Here is a 19,728-nt window from a genome sequence, read left to right as displayed (position 1 = left end):
TATTTCAAAATAAATTATTCCGTATTATTTTAAATTTTCAATGTTTAATTAAATAAAATTTATAACTTATTTGTAGTTTAAAATAAATTATAAATTCTAAAATAACATCTATCAAACAAAACCTAAAACTTGTACCTTAAAAGCTAATTGCTATTAACATATTTGGACTACTAGCAAGGAGTCCAAATATGTGTACATACTAGTGTTCAGAATAAGTCACAAATATAACTCTATTTAACATATGTAACTTATAAGTTAGTTTAATGTTTATACTTTAATTAATGGGTTAGCATTTCAAAAGAAAGCTGCTAACTTATAAGTTAACAACTAGCATTTAAGCTAATTTAAACCTTAAAAACTAGTATGCTTTTGGTATATCTTTACTTTGTCATGGTTACAACACAAATCTATTCACTTATTTTGAGGTAATTAATTATAAGCTTTTTTATATATACTTCTATGTTCAAGTATCATACGTTAAACAATTAAATAAATATTTAATGAAAATACTTAATTTATTAAAAATAATAAAAATAATCAATGCATCATAAACAAAAATATATATATATAAAATTTGTAAGTATAGTAAAGAGTGAACAAAATGTACAAGTTATTAACAACCTAAGGAGAAATTGGAAACAAATGAAGATTAAAATTGAAAAAAAAAGTATAATATACAAACTAATATTATAATGGATTATACTAACACTTTTTCTACTCGCATTATAATTTTGCCACCATTTACATTTATATATAGACATAGATGTACAATAAAATGAATTAAATCTCAAATAATTATTAAGTATACAAATATTATTATACTAATTCTATAACTTGTCATTTTTGACAACATTAATAACATTTACCATTTAAGTGGTTTCTTTTGATATAAAATTTCAAAGATAAAATTGTGTTGAAGTTTAGCGAATTTGGTAACTACAAATGACCTATTAGCTCATAGTCATCTAATTGCATCTTATGAGTTTTGACACATGCTTTATTAGTATTATCTCTATAAATACTATTTTTCTATTAAACATATAAAATGAGTTGTTTATTAGCTTTCTCAATTTGAACTGATTGATTATAGATAATTTAAACTGATTTATTTTAGACAACAAATGCATAATATTATGAAAGAAAATTCTTAAGTCTGAAGGGCACAGAGTATCTTAGACTCTGGATTATTGTTCCCAAACATTACTCTTGTGACTAATTGAGAAGCACGGAGAAGATTTTAAATGCATTGAAGTAAAAAAATATGTATTAAACTAATATTTTTTTTATTATTAAAAATAAAATGTTATAAATTAGATGATTTTTTGGTGAAGAAGACGTGCCGTGCCAGATTCTACAGAGAGGAAAAGAAAGGACGAAACCCTCTAAAGGCTGTTCTGATTCCTGGTTCCGTTCCGTCGGAATATTGACGATTTGACGGTGAGTGTTTAATTATGGGAGATTTTGTTCGATAATCTAATGTTATAAACCCTAATTCGTATATCATAAACCAGATTATTAATTTGGTTCGTCGTTGTTGAAGATTTATTAGGGAGTGATTTGATTTGATTTGATTTGATTTGATTTTTGTTATTAAGAAATCTGCAGTTGTGGCTACTGGTAGGCGGGTGGTGTTACCATCTTCAGATAGTAATTTTTCCGACTGGGCTGTGGCTTCTTCTTCTGCTACTCATTCTTCTGCTGCTGCAGCCTTTGGGGACCTATCTTTAGGTTTTAATGCAGCCCCAAACTCCGCCGTGGACGGCGGCGCCGCCTCCGCTGCGGCAGGCCATGTTGGGGTGTGGAGCTCCTCTTCCGCTAGGCAGATGCAGCAGCAGATCAACCATGGAGTTCCGCCGGATATGGGCATGTTCGTGGTGGCGCCGGCGGCCTCTTTTCTCCACCACCATAACCAGAACCACCCCGCCTGCATCAGCTTTGACGGATCCAGCCCCGCCGCCACCGCGCTCGGGGTTGGAGTGGGTGTCAATGTTATTCCTTTGCTCGCCGACGATTTGGTGGTGAATAGCAGCCACCGTGGTCGCGGCGGCGGAGGATTGCAGCTGTGGCAGAGCCAAGATGCGGCGGCGGCGGCGGTGGCGGCTGCGGCTGGGCAGAACTCTTCCAGTACTAGCGCGGCGGCGGATATTAGTTATACCAAGAAGCCGGGCGAGCACCCCCACGGCAGCCCTAGTAGTAATTCCCAGAGTTTTTTTCAGCTTCAAGGCGGTGGTGGTGGCGCCGGCGGCGCCACCGCCTCGACTTGTCAAGACTGCGGAAACCAAGCAAAAAAGGACTGCGTCCATCGGAGGTGCCGGACTTGTTGCAAGAGTCGAGGGTTAGACTGTACGACCCACGTGAAAAGCACGTGGGTTCCCGCGGCCCGCCGCCGCGAACGCCAGCAAGGCTCTCACCCCTCCAGCCCCGCCGCCGTGACGGCGTCTTGTTCGCAGTCAGTTTCCTCCGGCAGCAAGAAACCCAGGCTAGTCCTGGGCAATAATTCCCAAACATCGACTTCAAACAACACGGCCACCACGCCGAGAAGCTTCGACACCGGCGACAGCGGCGGCGGCGGCGGGTCGATGCCGAAGCAGGTAACCGCCCCGGCGGAGTTCAGGTGCGTGCGCGTGAGCCCGGTGGACGGCGGCGAAGACGACGAGTTCGCTTACCAGGCCGTAGTGAGAATCGGCGGCCACGTCTTCAAAGGCTTCCTATACGACCAAGGCCTCGATAACGACGGCGACGATCACGCCGGAAACAATCCCCATCACCCCGGATTATTCCCCAACATATCCGACTTAAACTTGGGCGCCCGTGGAGCCAGTAACAACGTTATTCTCGGTTCCGGACATGGTACAACCTCGTCTCCGCCGCCGCCGCCGCCAATTCTTGCAGCTTCATCGTCAGAACCTCACGACATTTTCGGAATGGGAGGGGGTTCAAATTTTGGTATTGGAAACCCTTTCTAGTTTCTAGTAGATTGAAATTGATAAAATCGTACTCATTTATAAAGTCTGTATCTTCTGATGCTTAAGAACATACTGTACTTCCCTGCCAAATTTCGTAGACATTGTTGTACTTGTTTCTGGTTATTATTTAAGATTTAAGAAAGTTTAACTTTGATCTTAATTGTGAGTGATAAAGTGATGAACTTTTTGGGAATTAGAACATTCAGTGATGTTGGGTTGGACCCTATGGTGATGAGTGGGAATTGAGAGGATCATGTTTGGTAACATAAAAATGGTGGGTGTCTTGTCTGGACAGGACAAAATGTGATGAAAATAAAAGCATGGAGTCTGACTGTTCAGTTTAAGCCAAATATTGTTTCTGTTCCATTCTTATAATTTCATATTTGAGCAAAACATGCCCAGAAGTATTAAAATGGGTGAGGTTGGGGTTGTTTTGTCCTGTCAAATCAGATAAAAACGCCATTTTTGAAAGAGTTGAGAGTTGAGAGTTTGGTAAAAGGTGGCAGTTCTATTATGTGGACCACAATGAATTGGAGTGTCAAAATGGAAAGCTGCTCTGATCTGCAACTAGATGGGTCTAACAAGTAAACAACCATGGCCCAACCCTGTGTAAAAATTGCTACTGACCCAAAAATTGTCCTTTAGTTACAGTTCTCTATTGTACTATAGCCTTCCTCCCTGTCCATAGATAATGTCATAATAATATAATTTTTTTATTATTATTACTTTTACATATTTCATAGGTATCTACATACTCAGATTAAACTAATTTAGTTGAGTTTCATTTGGGCACAACTCTCTCAAGGATATTGGTTCAAAGTTCAAACTCTTGCCATCATGTTATCCTTTTATTTCTTTAATTGTCATAGTGCTTTTAATTTTGAAATATGATGTTTTTATGTATGATATATTGACATTGCAATAATTTTTGGGGCACTGTTATCTAGGGGTGACATCGGTTTCGATTTTGCAAATGGACAAACCGGAATCAGAACCTTATAGTAAGGTTCCGGTTCCTTTTCATCTCGAACCTTAACCGGAACCAATGGAACCGGAACCGGAACCGTACAGACGGTTCAGTTTTGGTTCCGGTTCAACACTGCACGGTTCAGTTCGAATTGAACCGTGATCATGCCTACTGTTATCTCAACAGTGTGGGTTCGAACCCTTGCTCTCGTATGGTTATTGTTGGATGGTATACTAGCAGGCTAATTAAATGAATTGGGCCAGTCAAGCACCTTGTGCAAAAATGGGATGTAGTGATTCTCTCATTTGGAGGTCATGAGATGGAGGCAGTGTTGACTCTTTGTGCTTCAATAGATTGAGAAAGGGCAAATTATGTTGTACAACCGTGTGCACCATGCATGGTGTACACGGAATTGGATCCATAATTTCTATACTATAAATTCATAATGTTCATATTCACAAATCACTAAACTATATTTTCATAATTTGATAACTATACAGTTTAGAAATTATGAATCTTTAGTTGAACAATTATGAATCTATAGTATAGAAATTATGAATCTACAGTTTAGAAATTATGAATTTATCGTATAGAAATTATGAATATATAATATAGAAATTATGGATCTATAGTATAGAAAATTATGGATCCAATTCCGTGTGCACCTTGCATGGTGCACACAGTTGCACATCATAACGCTCCTTGAGAAAGTATATGGATCGGGCCACCTATGACGTCCCTGTACTATAGTCAGCTATTGTCCTTAATTGTTTCAATTTTTAAAGTATAGGGACTAAATCGAAACAAATTAAAGTAGAAGAACTAAATTGAACAAAACACTATAGTACAGGGACCTCATAGGTAGGTCTAAATTGAACAAAATTAAAGTAGAAGAACCAAATTGAACAAAACACTATAGTACCGGGACCTCATAGGTACTTTGACCGAAAAACAACTGCATCAAGGAAGCCCAAGAAGAAGGCCCAGCACGAGACGGCAAGGGAGTTTCGAAAAAAAATGGATCTGGCCAAGGAAAACAATTGGATCAAGGAAGCCCAAGAAAAAGGCCCAGCACGATACGACAAGGGAGTTTCGATGGTAGTATGTTGTGCACCATGCATGGTGCACACTGTTCAATGTTCATAATTATAAAGCTATATATTCATAATTATTGAACTCTATATTCACAATTACAGAACTCTATGTTCATAATTTTCGATGTTCATATTCTTAATTGTTCAACTCGATTTGTATTCACAAATAACAGAATTATATGTTCATAATTTGATAATTGTACAGTTTAAAAATTATGAATCTACAGTATAGAAATTATGAATCTACAATACAGATATTATGAATCTGCAGTATAGAAATTATGAATCTACTGTATTTAAATTATGAATCTACGGTTTAAAAATTATGAATATACAGTATAGAAATTATGAATCTATAGTATAGAAATTATGAATTGAAACCGTGTGCGCCTTGCATGGTGCACACGGTTGCACAACATAACGTTCCGAGTATGCTTATTATTCCTAATGTATCAACGCAAATTGTGACGTGGAAACGTGTTTATCATGCTTGGGGAACACGGTTCCAAACGGCATCATTTACCGGAAAAAAAAAAAACTTAGTTAATGTGCTGTTAACGGCGTTTTGCATTCTATGTTCATATTATGAATTTACATTTATTAAATTATGAATTTTCTGTACATTCATAATCTCATAACAAAAAATTTATAATCTCATAATAGAAAATTTATAATTTCATAACAGAAAATTCATAATCTCATAAAAGAAAAACATTTATTAAATTATGAATTTTTTGTTATGAGATTATGAATTTACAGTTATGTAATTATGAATTTTCTGTACATTCATAATCTCATAACAGAAAATTCATAATCTCAAAAAAGAAAATTCATAATTTGGGCGAAGAGGAAGTGAAACCGCAAAATGTGAATATGAAGAAGAAAAGTCGTGCTGTTAATTAAAAAAAAAAAACACAAAAAAAAAAGGTTGGTGGAAGATAACGGTGCCCGTAGGCACCGTTACCGTTTGGGTCCGTGTTCACCATGGATGGTGAACACGGTTCCATGGCATAATGATTGATGTATCAAGGGTAGGGCCTATTTTATATTGGGTCTATCACTTCTAATATAGTTTAGAACTCTCAATATGGGCAATTTATATCCTACACCACGGCGCGCGTTGCACTATGCGCCCAGATGCAAAACGACGTCGTTTTAATTTTTTTTTTTGAAATTTCCCGCCCCAGTGAATGGCAGTAGTTTTTTCTTTAAAAAAAAATCCCGCTGTTCAAGAATGTACATAATTGTTATACTAGAATACACATAATTATATACATGAATGTACATAATTATATAACAAAATATACATACTCTTTTTAAAAGATAATATACATTATCTAACATAATACATAATAAACATAAACTTTTAACATAATACACATCAACTATTAACATAATACACACAAATTTTCTGATTCGGATGTACATAATTGTATAAAAAGAATGTACATAATTGTATAAAAAATGTACATAACTGTATGAACCAATACACATAACTGTATGAACAAATACACATAACTGTGTGAACAAATACACATAATCCCAGCAACTTCCTACCGTGCCTCCCAAAACGACGTCGTTTTGGGAGGCGCGCGGCGCACAGTGCTATGTGCGCCGTGGTGTAGGGTATAACGATTGCTCAATATCAGACAATCTAATCTCTTATTTTTTGTAGGGCTCCGGGCCCAAAAATATGTATAAGTAGCCCTGTATATATATACGAAAATGGGACAATTAATTCTTAGCAATATAACATATTTATTCTTTACACTAGTTTTTTACGCGCATTGCGCGATTAGGATAATGCCCAATATTTTTTTTAAAGTACTTTAAAGTATATCAAGGCAAGATTATATTGGAATTGTTCATGCATAGATAATTGAATGTTAAATTTACGCATTTAAATAGGCAATTCTAAGTTTACAAATAAAAATTAGGGCATAAAATATTAAATATATACTAATATTGAAGAGCTAACTGTTGATTGTCAAACAAGGACGTTGCGAGACAGTTTCCCACTTCAATTTATTGTGTGATTTGAATACTCTTTTTGTCAATATATCTCCCAAAGTAGTTAATATGATTGACTTAATTTTATTTATTTTATTTTGTTAAAACAATTACTATTATTATTATTATTATTATTATTATTATTATTATTATTATTATTATTATTATTAAATATATGTATACCCTTAGGTCATTTTACATGTTAATCTAAACAGCTAAATTTTTTAAATATCCTTTTACCAACCGTTGATATAATTCGCGTGTTAAATTCGCTAATATAATCCGCTAACACTAACCGCTAACTACTGATTGTCAAACAAGGGTATTGCGGGGTAGTTCTCACTTCAATTTGTTGTGTGATTTATTGTCAACAAATCCCTCAAATAGTTAATACGATTGGTTTATTAATTATATATTTTTAAATTTTTTATGGTATTAATAAAATACTTGGTAAATAAATATATAGCATTAGTTTGTATTATAACTTTGATATTTAATTAAAAAAAATTATGCACAAAAAGATAATAGACAATGTAATGAATATAATCAATTGATGAATTTGAACGTAAAAAATTTTTACATTAGAGAAATATAAAGATAATATAACTAATAAAATTATTTCTCTTAATTAATTTATTGATAATGAATAATTTTTTTGAATAAAGGCATTGTAGGGACAATGTAGCGAAAATAATCAATTGATGAATTTTAATATAAAGAATTTTTATATTGGAGAAAAATAACGACAATATAACTAATGAAATTATTTCTCTTATTTAATTTATTGATAATGAATATTTTTTTTTTGGAATAAAGACATTGTAGACACATACTTCTAAATTAAAGAAATGTATATGTATTATTTTTTGTTGTAGCTACTAAATTATTATTTAATTTAATAATAGTAAAATAGAGTACTAATTATGCCAACTTTGATTGGGATGGGGTTCGAACCTAAAGACCTTTATTATTGAAATCAATGAGTAAGTTAACGGTGAATTAACAGAAAAGATAATATTTAACGGAAAAGTTAACGGATAATCATATTCATTAAGGATAAATTAGGAAATCTTAAGGAAAAAAATTTAAATATGATCAATCTGAGCCATTCATTTGATTAAAAAATTTGACCGCCATTTTTTCTACCCATTATAGGTCTAACTCTCTTGGGCTCTTATTAGTATAGTAGATATAGTAGATAGTAGATAGTAGATAGTAGATAGATAGTAGATAGTAGATATAGTAAATATAATTTCTCTATATTTGTTTTCATATACTTGTTATTTTAAGCGATTGTATTGGCCAACCGTTGACTATCCAAAAATCATAAAACTAAGTGTTATGATATGTTATCCCTTTTATTTCTTTAATTGGCACAGTCCTTAATGCTATGCTATTTGAATTATGACGTTTATAGGAATTATATTGTTACATTTTTCAAGCGTAGAACTCCCAAGAATATGGGTTTGAATCCTTGCCCTCATGGTTATTCTATTATTATTTTTTTTTAATTGTCACGGTCCTAGCTTAATGCTATGCTTTTTGAAATATGATGTTTTTAGAAATAACAATGTAACATTTTCATGTGATTTGAATATCTTTTATTATTAACAAATTTTAAATAGCAAAATACAAACAATCTTCATTAATTATATATTGTTTGAACTCTAACATACATATTTTACATTGCACGCCATATGTCCATAGAAAACACACCATGTGGATAAAAGAAAATCCCCAAATCATTCTTTTACTTATTTAAATTGACATTGTAAGAACGTAACATTAAAATATTATCACAACTTTTTATACAGAATTCTCTCACTATATTTTGTCGCTAATTTAGTTATGATTAAAATCTGTTCGTAAATTCACTATATATTTGTGTTTTCTTGTAATGAACATTAGACACATTCACATAGAAGTTAGTTTCTATGCAAATTAAATGACAACATTCATCATGATCGTTGATGAATTTAATTACTCGAGGTGGACCCGAATCACTAAATCCGGATAAAAATGCAAATAACAATTAAATAGGTAAGCAATACGATGTCGTAAGGCCGTGAAGATCGTAGATTGTATTATAATAATAGTCGGGCTATTACAGCGATAGTTTAAGACCAAGTGTGTAAGAAAATGATCAGGTGTCCCTTGTTAGGACAAGGTGAGGGGTTTTTATATGCAACAAACCCCCAACCGCTCCCCCTAAATCCGGGGGTGGTTGGACCTGGCACTTTGACCGCGTCTTAGCTCCGGACCGGGTCCAAAGCGCGCCTGCGCCCCCCTAAAACCCCGAGCTCAGCCTGGCCGAGCTAGTTAGGGGGCGCTCGGCCTAGCCGAGCTCATTACGACCTGAGCCGGCCTATGGCCGAGCTCCTTGGGCCGAGGTGACCACGACCCAAGTGCCTTGGCCGAGGTGGCTTGGGTCATGGTGCCTTGGGCCGAGGTGTCCCGGGTCCATGACGCCTTGGGCTGAGGTGCTCCGGGTCCGTCGCCTCGGATTGGTTTGCTCCGAGCATAATATATCCATCATGAGTCCCCCACTCTCTTCGTTGGAGAATTCGACAACCAAAGAGAGTAAATGTCCCAACCCGACCTCCATGCGCAACGTGGTCGAGCTCACCACGGCCGAGCCCATTGTAGCTGAGGCATCCTAGGCCGAGGTGCCTTGTGCCGAGGCGTACTAGGTCGAACTCGCTATGGACCTAGGCGCCTTAGCTTGGACCGAGGTGAGACGTCTTGGGCCGAGGTGAGACGTCTTAGGCCGAGGTGAGACGTCTTAGGCTGAGGTGAGACGCCTTAAGCTGAGGTGAGACGTCTGAGGCCGAGGTGAGACGTCTTGGGCCGAAGTGAGACGTCTTGAGCCGAGGTGAGACTTCTTAAGCTGAGGTGAGACGTCTTAGGCCGAGGTGAGACGCCTTAAACTGAGGTGAGACGTCTGAAGCCGATGTGAGACGTTTGGGCGAGGTGAACCGTCTTGGGGCAAGGTGAATCGTCTTGGGCCGAGGTGAGACGTCTTGGGCTGAGGTGAGACGTCTTAAGCTGAGGTGAGACGTCTGAGGCCGAGGTGGGACGTCTTGGGCCGAGGTGAACCGTCTTGGGCCGCTCCAACTTCTTGTTCCGCTCCCTCGGGTCGGTTTGCTCCGCGCATAATATATCCATCAATCATCTTAATTATTATCTCCATATTTCTTTTAAAGAGTTAATACCCAATATAGTTCTCGACTATAGTGATTTTACTCAATTTAGTCCTAAATGACTTTTTGTACTCAATTTAGTCCTCAACTTTGATAGTTTTGCGCAATTTAGTCCTTTGTTGCAAATTCTGCTAGTTGACTGTTAAAAATAATATCCTTATGGTAATTTCTCATCTTTCATCGCATTTGAGATGATTCATTCTTCTTCTCCTTATTAAGCTCCACACAAAAATGGAGATCTTCATCTCTAAATCAATTTCAAACATAAATAAATAAATAAATAAATATTTGCCTACAGTTTTTTTTAAATAGTCTTTTTAGTTGGATTTGGATGCCCAGCCCTTAGAGAAGCAGTAGAGAAGTAGCACAGAAGCAATCAAGGCCGTTCCAATGAAAATGGAGGTCCTGTGCGACATTCTAATTTGGGCCCCTTTATTGATGCCACTATAGGGAATTGTCTAAGCTACTGCTGGCGAAGTATTATAACGGCCAAAAAAATTATATATATACACATACTATACAGCAGGCAGCATTGCCTGCTCTGTGTGTGTGTGTGTGTGTATATATATATATATATATATATATATATATATATATATATATATATATATATATATATATATATATATGTTCTCTATTTGGGCCCCCCAAATTTTGGGGCCCTGTGAAAGGCCCCTGGAAGCAGCAGTAATGAGAAATTACAATTACAATCCTATTTCTAGCAGTCAATTAATATAATTTTTAACAAAGGACTATACTGTGTAAAATCATCAAAATTGAGGACTAAATTGAGCATAAAAAAAGTTATTTAGGACTAAATTGAATAATAACACCATAGTCGAGTACTATATTGGGTATTAACTCTTTTTTTTTTAAACAACCTTAAATGTCAAAGCTAGACTTTTGCTAATATTGGGTACTATATTGCTAACATTGGTGTAGTGATCGAACTGACCTAAATTTATGTAGTCCTTTTTCGTTTTGTTGTTCTTTTCTTTCCATCGTGTGAGTATATATCTTAGATTTTTTGGTACGAAATTCATTGCACAACGTAGGATTGCATTAATGTATGTAAATTGCTTCACGGCATATATAATTGTGGCAAGTAAACCCTACACCATTACTATCACTATCACCTAATGTGGACAATAATCTTGCTATTAAAAAGAAAAACAATATTTAGCAAATTTATATATTACATGGTGTTTATCAAAAGCTGTCCCACTATATATATATATATATATATATATATATATATATATATATATATATATATATATATATATAATATATATATATATATGAATTTCTTCTTGCTTGTCCTAGCTAACTTGATAAGGTCAAGAAAAGACACTCCTACTCCTATTATAGAACACGTACAATAATAACTCACAATAAATATTGTGTCTTCTCTTTATTTTTAATTCTATTGTTATTATTATTATTATTATTATTATTATTATTTCCTCAAAAATTATTATTATTATTATTATTATTATATTATTATGGAGTATATATTTTCTCCCTCTATTTTGGTAGTATTAAAGTTCCACCAGGCACCAGCCCTAACCAATCAATGGGGGACCTAGCTCAACGAGACGGATATTTGTGCATAAATTTGCGGATCGGAGTAGGAATTTATTTATGTATATATTTACTAGTTCTAACTTCTAGGAATTGAACCACTTCTTTGTTTTTTTTTTTTGTTTTTTTTTTTTGTTTTTTTTTTAAATTTAAATTAATACTCAGACAAAATGGTGCGTATTAAGTAAACTCCACATTGTCACCCTAGCCGACAAATTAAAGAATCATAAAGAAATAATTTATTATAAATTGTCCATACTTGATTGACTCCATGCATAAGAAAAATAAATCTAAGAAGAATAATAATTATGGAAGAATAAATTGTTATTGAATACTTGAATAATACAATATACATTAAAGGATTATTTATAGCGATATACAGAGTCCTAGTCAGACGAGGAATAATATAATGGATATACAAAGAGAAGAATTCTCATGTGACTAGGAGATAGAGTCCTAATACACATAGACAACACACTAAAGATAGACAACACACTAAAGATAACAGTTTGGTAAAAACCGTTGTCTTTGACAAAAGTGTTGCTTAAAAGACAACAGTTTTAGACAAAATTGTTGTCTTTTAGTCAAAGATAACACTTTTACAAAAAATCGTTGTCTTTGTAGTGTTATCTTTGTACATTTTTCTTGTAGTGTATAATCGTAATTATAGAAATACCACATATTTTTCCTTAATTTTTAATCTCGATCATCTTAGATGAACGGATAAGATTAGTTCACTCTTTCAATCTTATGAAAAATCTAATTCTCATTTGAACCTGTTTATACACACGCGGGGATGATAAATGAGAAACTAAACGCCTTCGATAACAATACAAATATACTTTACACTTGCAATATATGAGGTATTGAACTACTATCCTACTAATTGTAGAGGATGAATTTTTGTTTCATCCACTAACAAAAACACTTTTATTTTTTTTAACACTCATAATTTTTAACAAGATAGTATTTATTCTATATTTTTTGCAATCGTTTTTCAACTCAAACAATCTATGCCTTATCACCATATTCAATCTTGTCACCATCCATTTAATCACGCTATGTTTGCCATTTCCATCTGCTTAAAATCTGGCTGGAGGTGTCCGGTGTCGAATTGTCGATCCATATAATGAAGTCCACTCTCAGTTTTAAGTGTATTTAATTTATTCTCAACGAGATTCGTATAGTACATTGAATTCGTTCTTTATGAATTCATTTAGGAAGTCGAGGCCGGCCACGCTCATATATCTAAGTGCTACAATTCATTAAATATGGAGTTTTCTAATTGTAGCATAATTATATTAAGGAACTAAGTAATCATATATACTCTTTCAAAAAAAAGTAATCATATATACTATTGGTTTTCCAAAAAAAATAAAATAAAATTATATATTAGTCAACTCAACTTTGTACATATATTTTCTTTTTCTCAGGGAGAAGTAGTTAAACTTCAAAGAAAACTATAGGAGGCCTAACAAGTAAAGACCCAAGTTATGTTGTAATAATATTTATAAATGTGTGTATGTATATATGCATATGCACACATATAAGCATAAATTAATTTTAAAATATGACACTAGGACTATGTGGTCCAATGGTACCCGGGTTGGACTTCCATTTAGAAGATTATGAGTTTGAGCCTCAGTCTATTACATCGTAATAGAGCTAGTAGCATTCAAAATTTTTTTTTTTACAAAATATGACAAATATACAATTTCGTGAACATGTCATTGTTATAATTATTGATGGTTGTGAATTTACGTTTTAATTCATAATTAGGTGTTTGGTAATATATATGAAGAACATAAGAAGTCGATTCATCTTATAATTTTATAAAAATTAATTTCTAAATGTTTATGAATAATCAGCCCATAATAAAATTAGTCATGGGTGGTTCTTCTAATACATGTTAGCAAAATTTGTAGATCTGCCCATCTCTTTGTAGAAAGTTACAATTTTGATGGAGGATATATATGCATGTATCCTATTTTGGATGACAATTAATTTTGTGAAGTATCTACATAAAACAAAACAATAGAACACAATTAATTAACGTTTTTGGGAGACGAGATGAAATTAAAGTCGAAGGACTAGAGTCGAGCTCAATAAGATCTTCTTTTTCCCGTTGATTCTGCCAAGTTCGTTTCCCCGCTGATTCTGCCAAGTTCGTTTCCTTAGCTGTGATTTCGCCGGATAGGAGATAGGGATCATCAGGAAGGATAAGAAGAGAGCAAAGCACGAGGAATGCAAGATGAATTATCCCTCCAAACCCTAGAGTGCAATCTAAGGGTCTGTTTGGCTCTCTCCTTTGTCTTTGAACTGGCGTCCACTTGCAGCACCAAACACAGCTTTGCAACTACCCCAACCTGCAACATTTCTTGAAGAACCCTAGAAGTTGCAGAAAACTTGGAAATGGAAGAGAGGACCCTCACTGCCCTATCACTCGCCGCGTGCGAAACCCTAAGTATTTTCTTGGACACGATGGCTAAGCCGGCTCCGTGATCCAGCAGCTCAGCGCGTCCCTCGGCGCAGTCGCAGAGCTGATCCAGGACCGTCAGCGCCAGCTCGCAGAGCCGTCTCTCCGTCGTGTCGAGAAGGAGGTCGACGAGGGTTTGGACGGCGCCGGCGCCGGCGGCTTTGATCCGGTTTCTCCCCCACGGACAAAGCTCCATCAGGAGCTTCAATGCGGCTTTTGTGGCTTGCTGGGAGACGTTATCCTTTAGGATTTGGACCGTCTCGGCGAATATTTCGGGCGTGGCGGCGATGAGCTGAGCCGGATCCGCCACGTCGACAGCGGATTTCATTACCATTATCGCGGCGGCTCGAGATTGATAATTCCCGTGTTTCAAGGCATGGATTAAGGAATCCAAGAACTGTCCCTCGTCGCCGATGAATCTCTTGAGATCCGAATCGGACGGCCCCAGATGGTGGAGAATAGTCAACGCTTCATCGCTGGCCTTGGTGAACTCCGAGTCCTCCCCCGTGGCAACCTCCTTCCTCTTTATAACCGTAACAAGAAAGTCAACGGCCCCGGGCGTTGACTGAATCTCCTTCTTGTTATACTCGCCGGAAAACGCAACGGATCTTATCCTTCTCAGGCATTTAAGCTGGGACTCCGGCCGCCTCCGGGCCTCGTCGATGAGCTTCAAAATCTGGGCTTTATCGACCGCCGGCTTGGGAGTTGGGATCCTCTCCACGCCGTGGGATGCGTTGAGAGTGCACCATGCTTGGATGAGACGGCGGAGAGTGTGGTTGGGGGTGAGATCAGTGGTGACGAGCTGTTGTTTCGTCACCGGACACGTAGTGTTCCGGCATGAAAACACCCATTTTTCGATGCTTTCCCTGTCGTAGGTTATTCCGGTGGCCACCGTCACTGGATCTTTCATGAGTTGCATGGAGATCGGACAAACAAAGTAGGAAGGAATCTCAATCTCAACCTCATCCATTTCTTCTGATCTATCTGCTGCTGATTCTAATTAACAACCAATCTTTCAGATCCGACGAGCTTGAAGGATGTTGTGTTGTCTGCGATGAATGTAACGCTCAGAACCGATGATGTTTGTATGTGAGGGAGTTGAACAATGGGCGGTCTATATATATATATATTTGTGATTTGTCCGTGTCAGCAGTAAAGAGGGTACATGCAACTAATCATCATTGGAAACCAAAGAGCAAGTCAACACACGGAAATTTAGAAGAGAGAGAATAAAATTAAAAGAAAAGTTCATAACTGGACATTTTCCAAGATTCTTGAAATATTATAGAAATTGAAAATATAATTTATTTATTAAAATTACGAATTACGATTTCAGTTATTTAACTTGATGGTTTGAATGAATTAACCGATATAGAATATGACAAGCATAGGATTGAACAAATATAAAAGATAAATGTAACGGTAATAAAGGACAAATATTAATAAGTCACGGGATAATATTGTATTAATCAAGTGTTATGCTATTACAAATGTAGGAATTGTGTAATAACAAGACAAAACTATAGATAATGGTTGAATCATCCCTCAATATATAGGACACAATGGAGTGCTTTTATACTTTAAATCGGCCCTAACTATCCCGGAGAAAAAGGTGGGGAGTCACAACCACCTTGGACCACAATTGACGCCGCAAGACTCGCACCAACATGAAGACCCTGCACTTGGCCAAGCATGGAGCTCGACATAGTGCCGAGGTCGGCCAAGTGGCTGACCTCGCCCGAGGAGGTCTGCCTTGGTCGACCCCATGGCCGAGGTGACCGCCCTCGGAGGCCAAGCCCAGAGGCCGACTTCATGGCCAAGCGCGGGACTTGGCCATGCCCGAGTCGGTCGGGTTTAGTTTTGGATTCCCTCTAGTACTTCGAACTCGATTCCATCTGAGTTGATACGCTCCAGGTATATTTATAATTATTAAATCAATTATAATAAAATACAATACCTTATAAAGAAAGATCACACCACATAGTTTTTGTTTTGTTTTTTTTTTTTTTTTTTATATAGGCTCTGTTTGGCAAACCTAGCTGAAAGCTTAAAAGCTATAGGCTCGGAGCTGAAAACTAAAGAGCTGTTAAGCTAGCTGTTATGATTGTAAGTGTTTGGTAAAATTAACTTTTTGATAAGCTGATAAATGTAAAAAGACTAAAAAGGACATCTTCATAAAATTTAAATTAGTTTGTTTACATATTAAAATTTAACATTTGTCTTTAAAAAAAATTAACATTTTGAAATAAAATTATTAGTATAATCATGATCTAGCATCTCATAATGAAGTAGCAATATTGTTGCAATAATAATAATAATAATAATAATAATAATAATAATAATAATAATAATAATAATAATAATAATAATATTTGCGATGAAAGTTGCAATGAGAAGAGAAAAATGTTTTAATTGGGAAGGGTAAATTATATCATTTTTAAAAAATAATAAAGACAAAAATAGAAAAAAAGTTAGGAAGCTATGAGCTTATTTTAGCGGTAGTGTTCCAAAATAAGCTCTTATTTTTAGCTAGGAGCTTATTTTGAGAACGTTACCAAACAAAGTTTATAATAACTTATTAATAGCTTAAAATAAACTATAAGCTCCTAAATAAGCTCTGCCATAACCATAATGACGTATATAAATTTTACTTTAAATGAGACAGTTAAGAGTAATTACCAATGGCTTTTGAGTTTTGACTTTAATAAAAAAAAAGGAAAATAAATATATAAATGGTTGTACAGGCAGATCAGAAGCTGACTTTATGAAATGAATTAATGGTTGGGGATAGTCACGTCGGCGTTGCATTGCGTGCAATTGGCTAAGGCGCCTTTTGACTTTGGAATTATATATTATATAATATATACTCCGTAGTATTTTACGTGTTTCAAAATTGGATTTTAATGTCATGTTTTTGTTTTTATTTTTATTTTTTGAATTCTTTTAATTCACTGAATGCATCAATGAAACCACATGCAGAGGCTGGTTGCCGACAACAGCGTATGGGCATGTGTTTGTGTAGATCTCACTATTTTCTTGGCAGCTGTTTCAATTAACCTACATTCATTGTTTCTACCCTTCTTTAATTATTTTATTTATTTTGTATTTTTATTACTTTCCTGTTTTTAACGTTTCTTTATAAAAACACAAAACTTGGATGATGGCCAACTTTATTGTAAAGGGATTATATGTAATAAAAAGGCTTTAGAAAAGTTGTCCGTATGTAAGTCTTAATTATCATATCTGACTAACCTTAGGATAGTCGTTCAAAAGTCATGTCACTATCCAATAAAATGGTCAGGTCACAATGTGGTTTCACTGCTAGGATTTTTGGATACGTAGATGGACGCATGTAGGTCATGCCGGATTGTCGAGGCATTGACATGTGTCTTCTAAATCTTCTATAAAAGGCTCATTTAATGCACCATTTCAGGGAGAGATCGAAACACTCTATAAACATCGTGTTCTCGATAAGTTGTTGGGACTTTGGAGGATTATTTATATCATCAATTATAAAGTAAAGTTTGAGAGGTAACCAAAATTTGAAACTTGTATAAACATATTTATTGTCAAATTAATGTACTTTTAATTCAATTTAAATAATATAAATCTTATTCCATTCAAGATTTGACTTTCAATGTTACTGCAAATTGAAACAATTGTACATGTAGCGGGGTCACGGCGATAATGTAACGCTAAGTAGTCTTTATCTCCCCCCAAAAAAAAGAGTCTTTATTAAAAAAGAAAATTTGGTGAATTTGTTAAATGGCTGACCAACCGCGATCTTACGCATCATACGGTACGGAGTAACATGCAAAACCCAAATAACAAGCTAACATAATAATGGTTTTTGACAAAAAAAAAAAAAAAAAAAAAAAAGAAGAAGAAGAAGAAGAAGAAGAAATAAAGCTATTTTAATTTTAGATGACCGTAGAATAATAGAATTCAGTTCCCTATTCATACTATATGAGTTATTTTTTAAATCGAAATAATTTAATTACAGTAAGATACACGATAACATATATTATTATAACGAATAATTATATTACAGTAATTATTGTTCTCTAAAAAATGTCAAAGTCAATGCTACATTAATTCATTAGTTAAGACAGTTCAAAAAGTTTAATATAATAATATATTGCGTATATCTAAACTGCCTTGAACCATAAGTTGGATCTGAACTGTTCTTAAAGCAGTAGACAAAATGAATTTAAAGTAATATATGTATAATCAGACGGATCTATTCTAAATTGACTAGCTTATAATATGACATTTTTTTTAGTGGGGTAAAGTAAAAATTGACAGCAAAATAATAGGATAACAGTTAAATAATATACGGAGTATCGAAGTCACAAATAACAACATTAGAACTTATAATACCAAAATTCAAGGAGAATTATTTTTTGGACCTCTCTTTCACGTTCAACTTTCTCTCTCCATCTCTTTGGGTGTTGTCGAATAAGTGGACTATTTTCTTTTAATTTGCTTAGTTACTATTTAGTCTAGAATAAGCTGGATTAATTAAAATTTGATTGGTTCGAATTAAACAATAATTTAGTCTAAATTAGGCTGGACCAAAAAAAAAGATAATTTGGTGTGGTTAATATACATACATGAGGCCTATAATTAAGTAATCTCCGGGTTAGAAGAGTTCTCGAACAGGCCGGCCGGGCGGCAGCTTGATGAATACATGAAGGCTAAGTCTAATAAAGGCGAATTGAAAGAAGCAGTAGTAGATAATGTTGTTGTCTGCTTCAAAGGTTGCCTACTAAAGCTAAGTGTTAATTACTTGACTTTCTCCAAACTTCTTCCAGGGTAATTCAAATTTATAATTTACAATAAGTTAATTAAGAATCACTTTCCAATTGTCGATATGATAATGACTAATAAATTAATACATATGAGATCTGATCTCGTCGATGCCTAGCTAGATAGCTTTTTTTTTTTTTTTTTTTTTTTTTGTTAGGACATCGCCATCCCTTTGTGTAAAGAATGTATTTAGGGAATGGAGAATTTTGGTGCAGTTTATCTTATTCTATGTCCTATTGCTGAATATTGATCTATCAGTTGAATTATAATCGACGTTTATTATTATTATTTTTTTTTGAAAATAAAGAAGCTAATTCATTAATAATAGGCTGAAATGTTTACAATAACAATCCATAGAATGGTCAAACATTCCTTACCTTCAGACAACTAACACTAGTTGAATAATCTTGTACACCACCTGAGTATCTATTTTCATTCTTCTATCCATTGACAATATATCCATCGGGTTGAACTGTATATCATAGTTCAGAGGAGTCTCTTTTTCATTGTCATGTTTGTCACTCAGGATGAGATTCACATACGCCATAACCAGTTTTATCGTTTCACGCTTTATGAAAAAGAACTCGCCAAGTAAACGAGAGGAATTGAAGAAACTCGTCAA

General features: G+C 35.0%; 2 protein-coding genes across 6 annotated transcripts; one reads left to right on the top strand and one right to left on the bottom strand.

Moving 5' to 3' along the window:
- The first annotated feature begins 281 nt into the window (after positions 1-281).
- Positions 282-3,162, top strand: LOC109192826 (protein LATERAL ROOT PRIMORDIUM 1). Its single transcript, XM_019343528.1, has 3 exons — positions 282-285; positions 1,332-1,429; positions 1,596-3,162. The coding sequence occupies exons 1-3, from the start codon at positions 282-284 to the stop codon at positions 2,964-2,966; spliced, it is 1,473 nt and encodes a 490-aa protein (XP_019199073.1). The 3' UTR covers positions 2,967-3,162.
- Positions 3,163-13,678: 10,516 nt separating this feature from the next.
- Positions 13,679-15,372, bottom strand: LOC109192787 (E3 ubiquitin-protein ligase PUB23-like). 5 transcript variants are annotated; one of them, XM_019343492.1, is made up of 3 exons: positions 14,035-15,372; positions 13,818-13,895; positions 13,679-13,784 (listed from the first exon to the last, which is right to left on the bottom strand). In XM_019343492.1, the coding sequence occupies exons 1-2, from the start codon at positions 15,265-15,267 to the stop codon at positions 13,839-13,841; spliced, it is 1,290 nt and encodes a 429-aa protein (XP_019199037.1). In that variant the 5' UTR covers positions 15,268-15,372; the 3' UTR covers positions 13,679-13,784; positions 13,818-13,838. The 5 variants fall into 5 exon arrangements, with proteins under 5 accessions (XP_019199037.1, XP_019199041.1, XP_019199039.1 ...); XM_019343496.1 differs by lacking the exon at positions 13,679-13,784 and having other exon boundaries at positions 13,810-13,887; positions 14,032-15,372; XM_019343494.1 differs by lacking the exon at positions 13,679-13,784 and having other exon boundaries at positions 13,824-13,895; positions 14,030-15,372.
- Positions 15,373-19,728: the final 4,356 nt, after the last annotated feature.

This window comes from Ipomoea nil, unplaced genomic scaffold (assembly GCF_001879475.1).
Source record: "Ipomoea nil cultivar Tokyo-kokei standard unplaced genomic scaffold, Asagao_1.1 scaffold1834, whole genome shotgun sequence".
NCBI lineage: Eukaryota > Viridiplantae > Streptophyta > Magnoliopsida > Solanales > Convolvulaceae > Ipomoea > Ipomoea nil.
The sequence above is the reverse complement of the archived record's forward strand: the minus strand, read 5'-3'. Positions and strand labels throughout refer to the sequence as shown.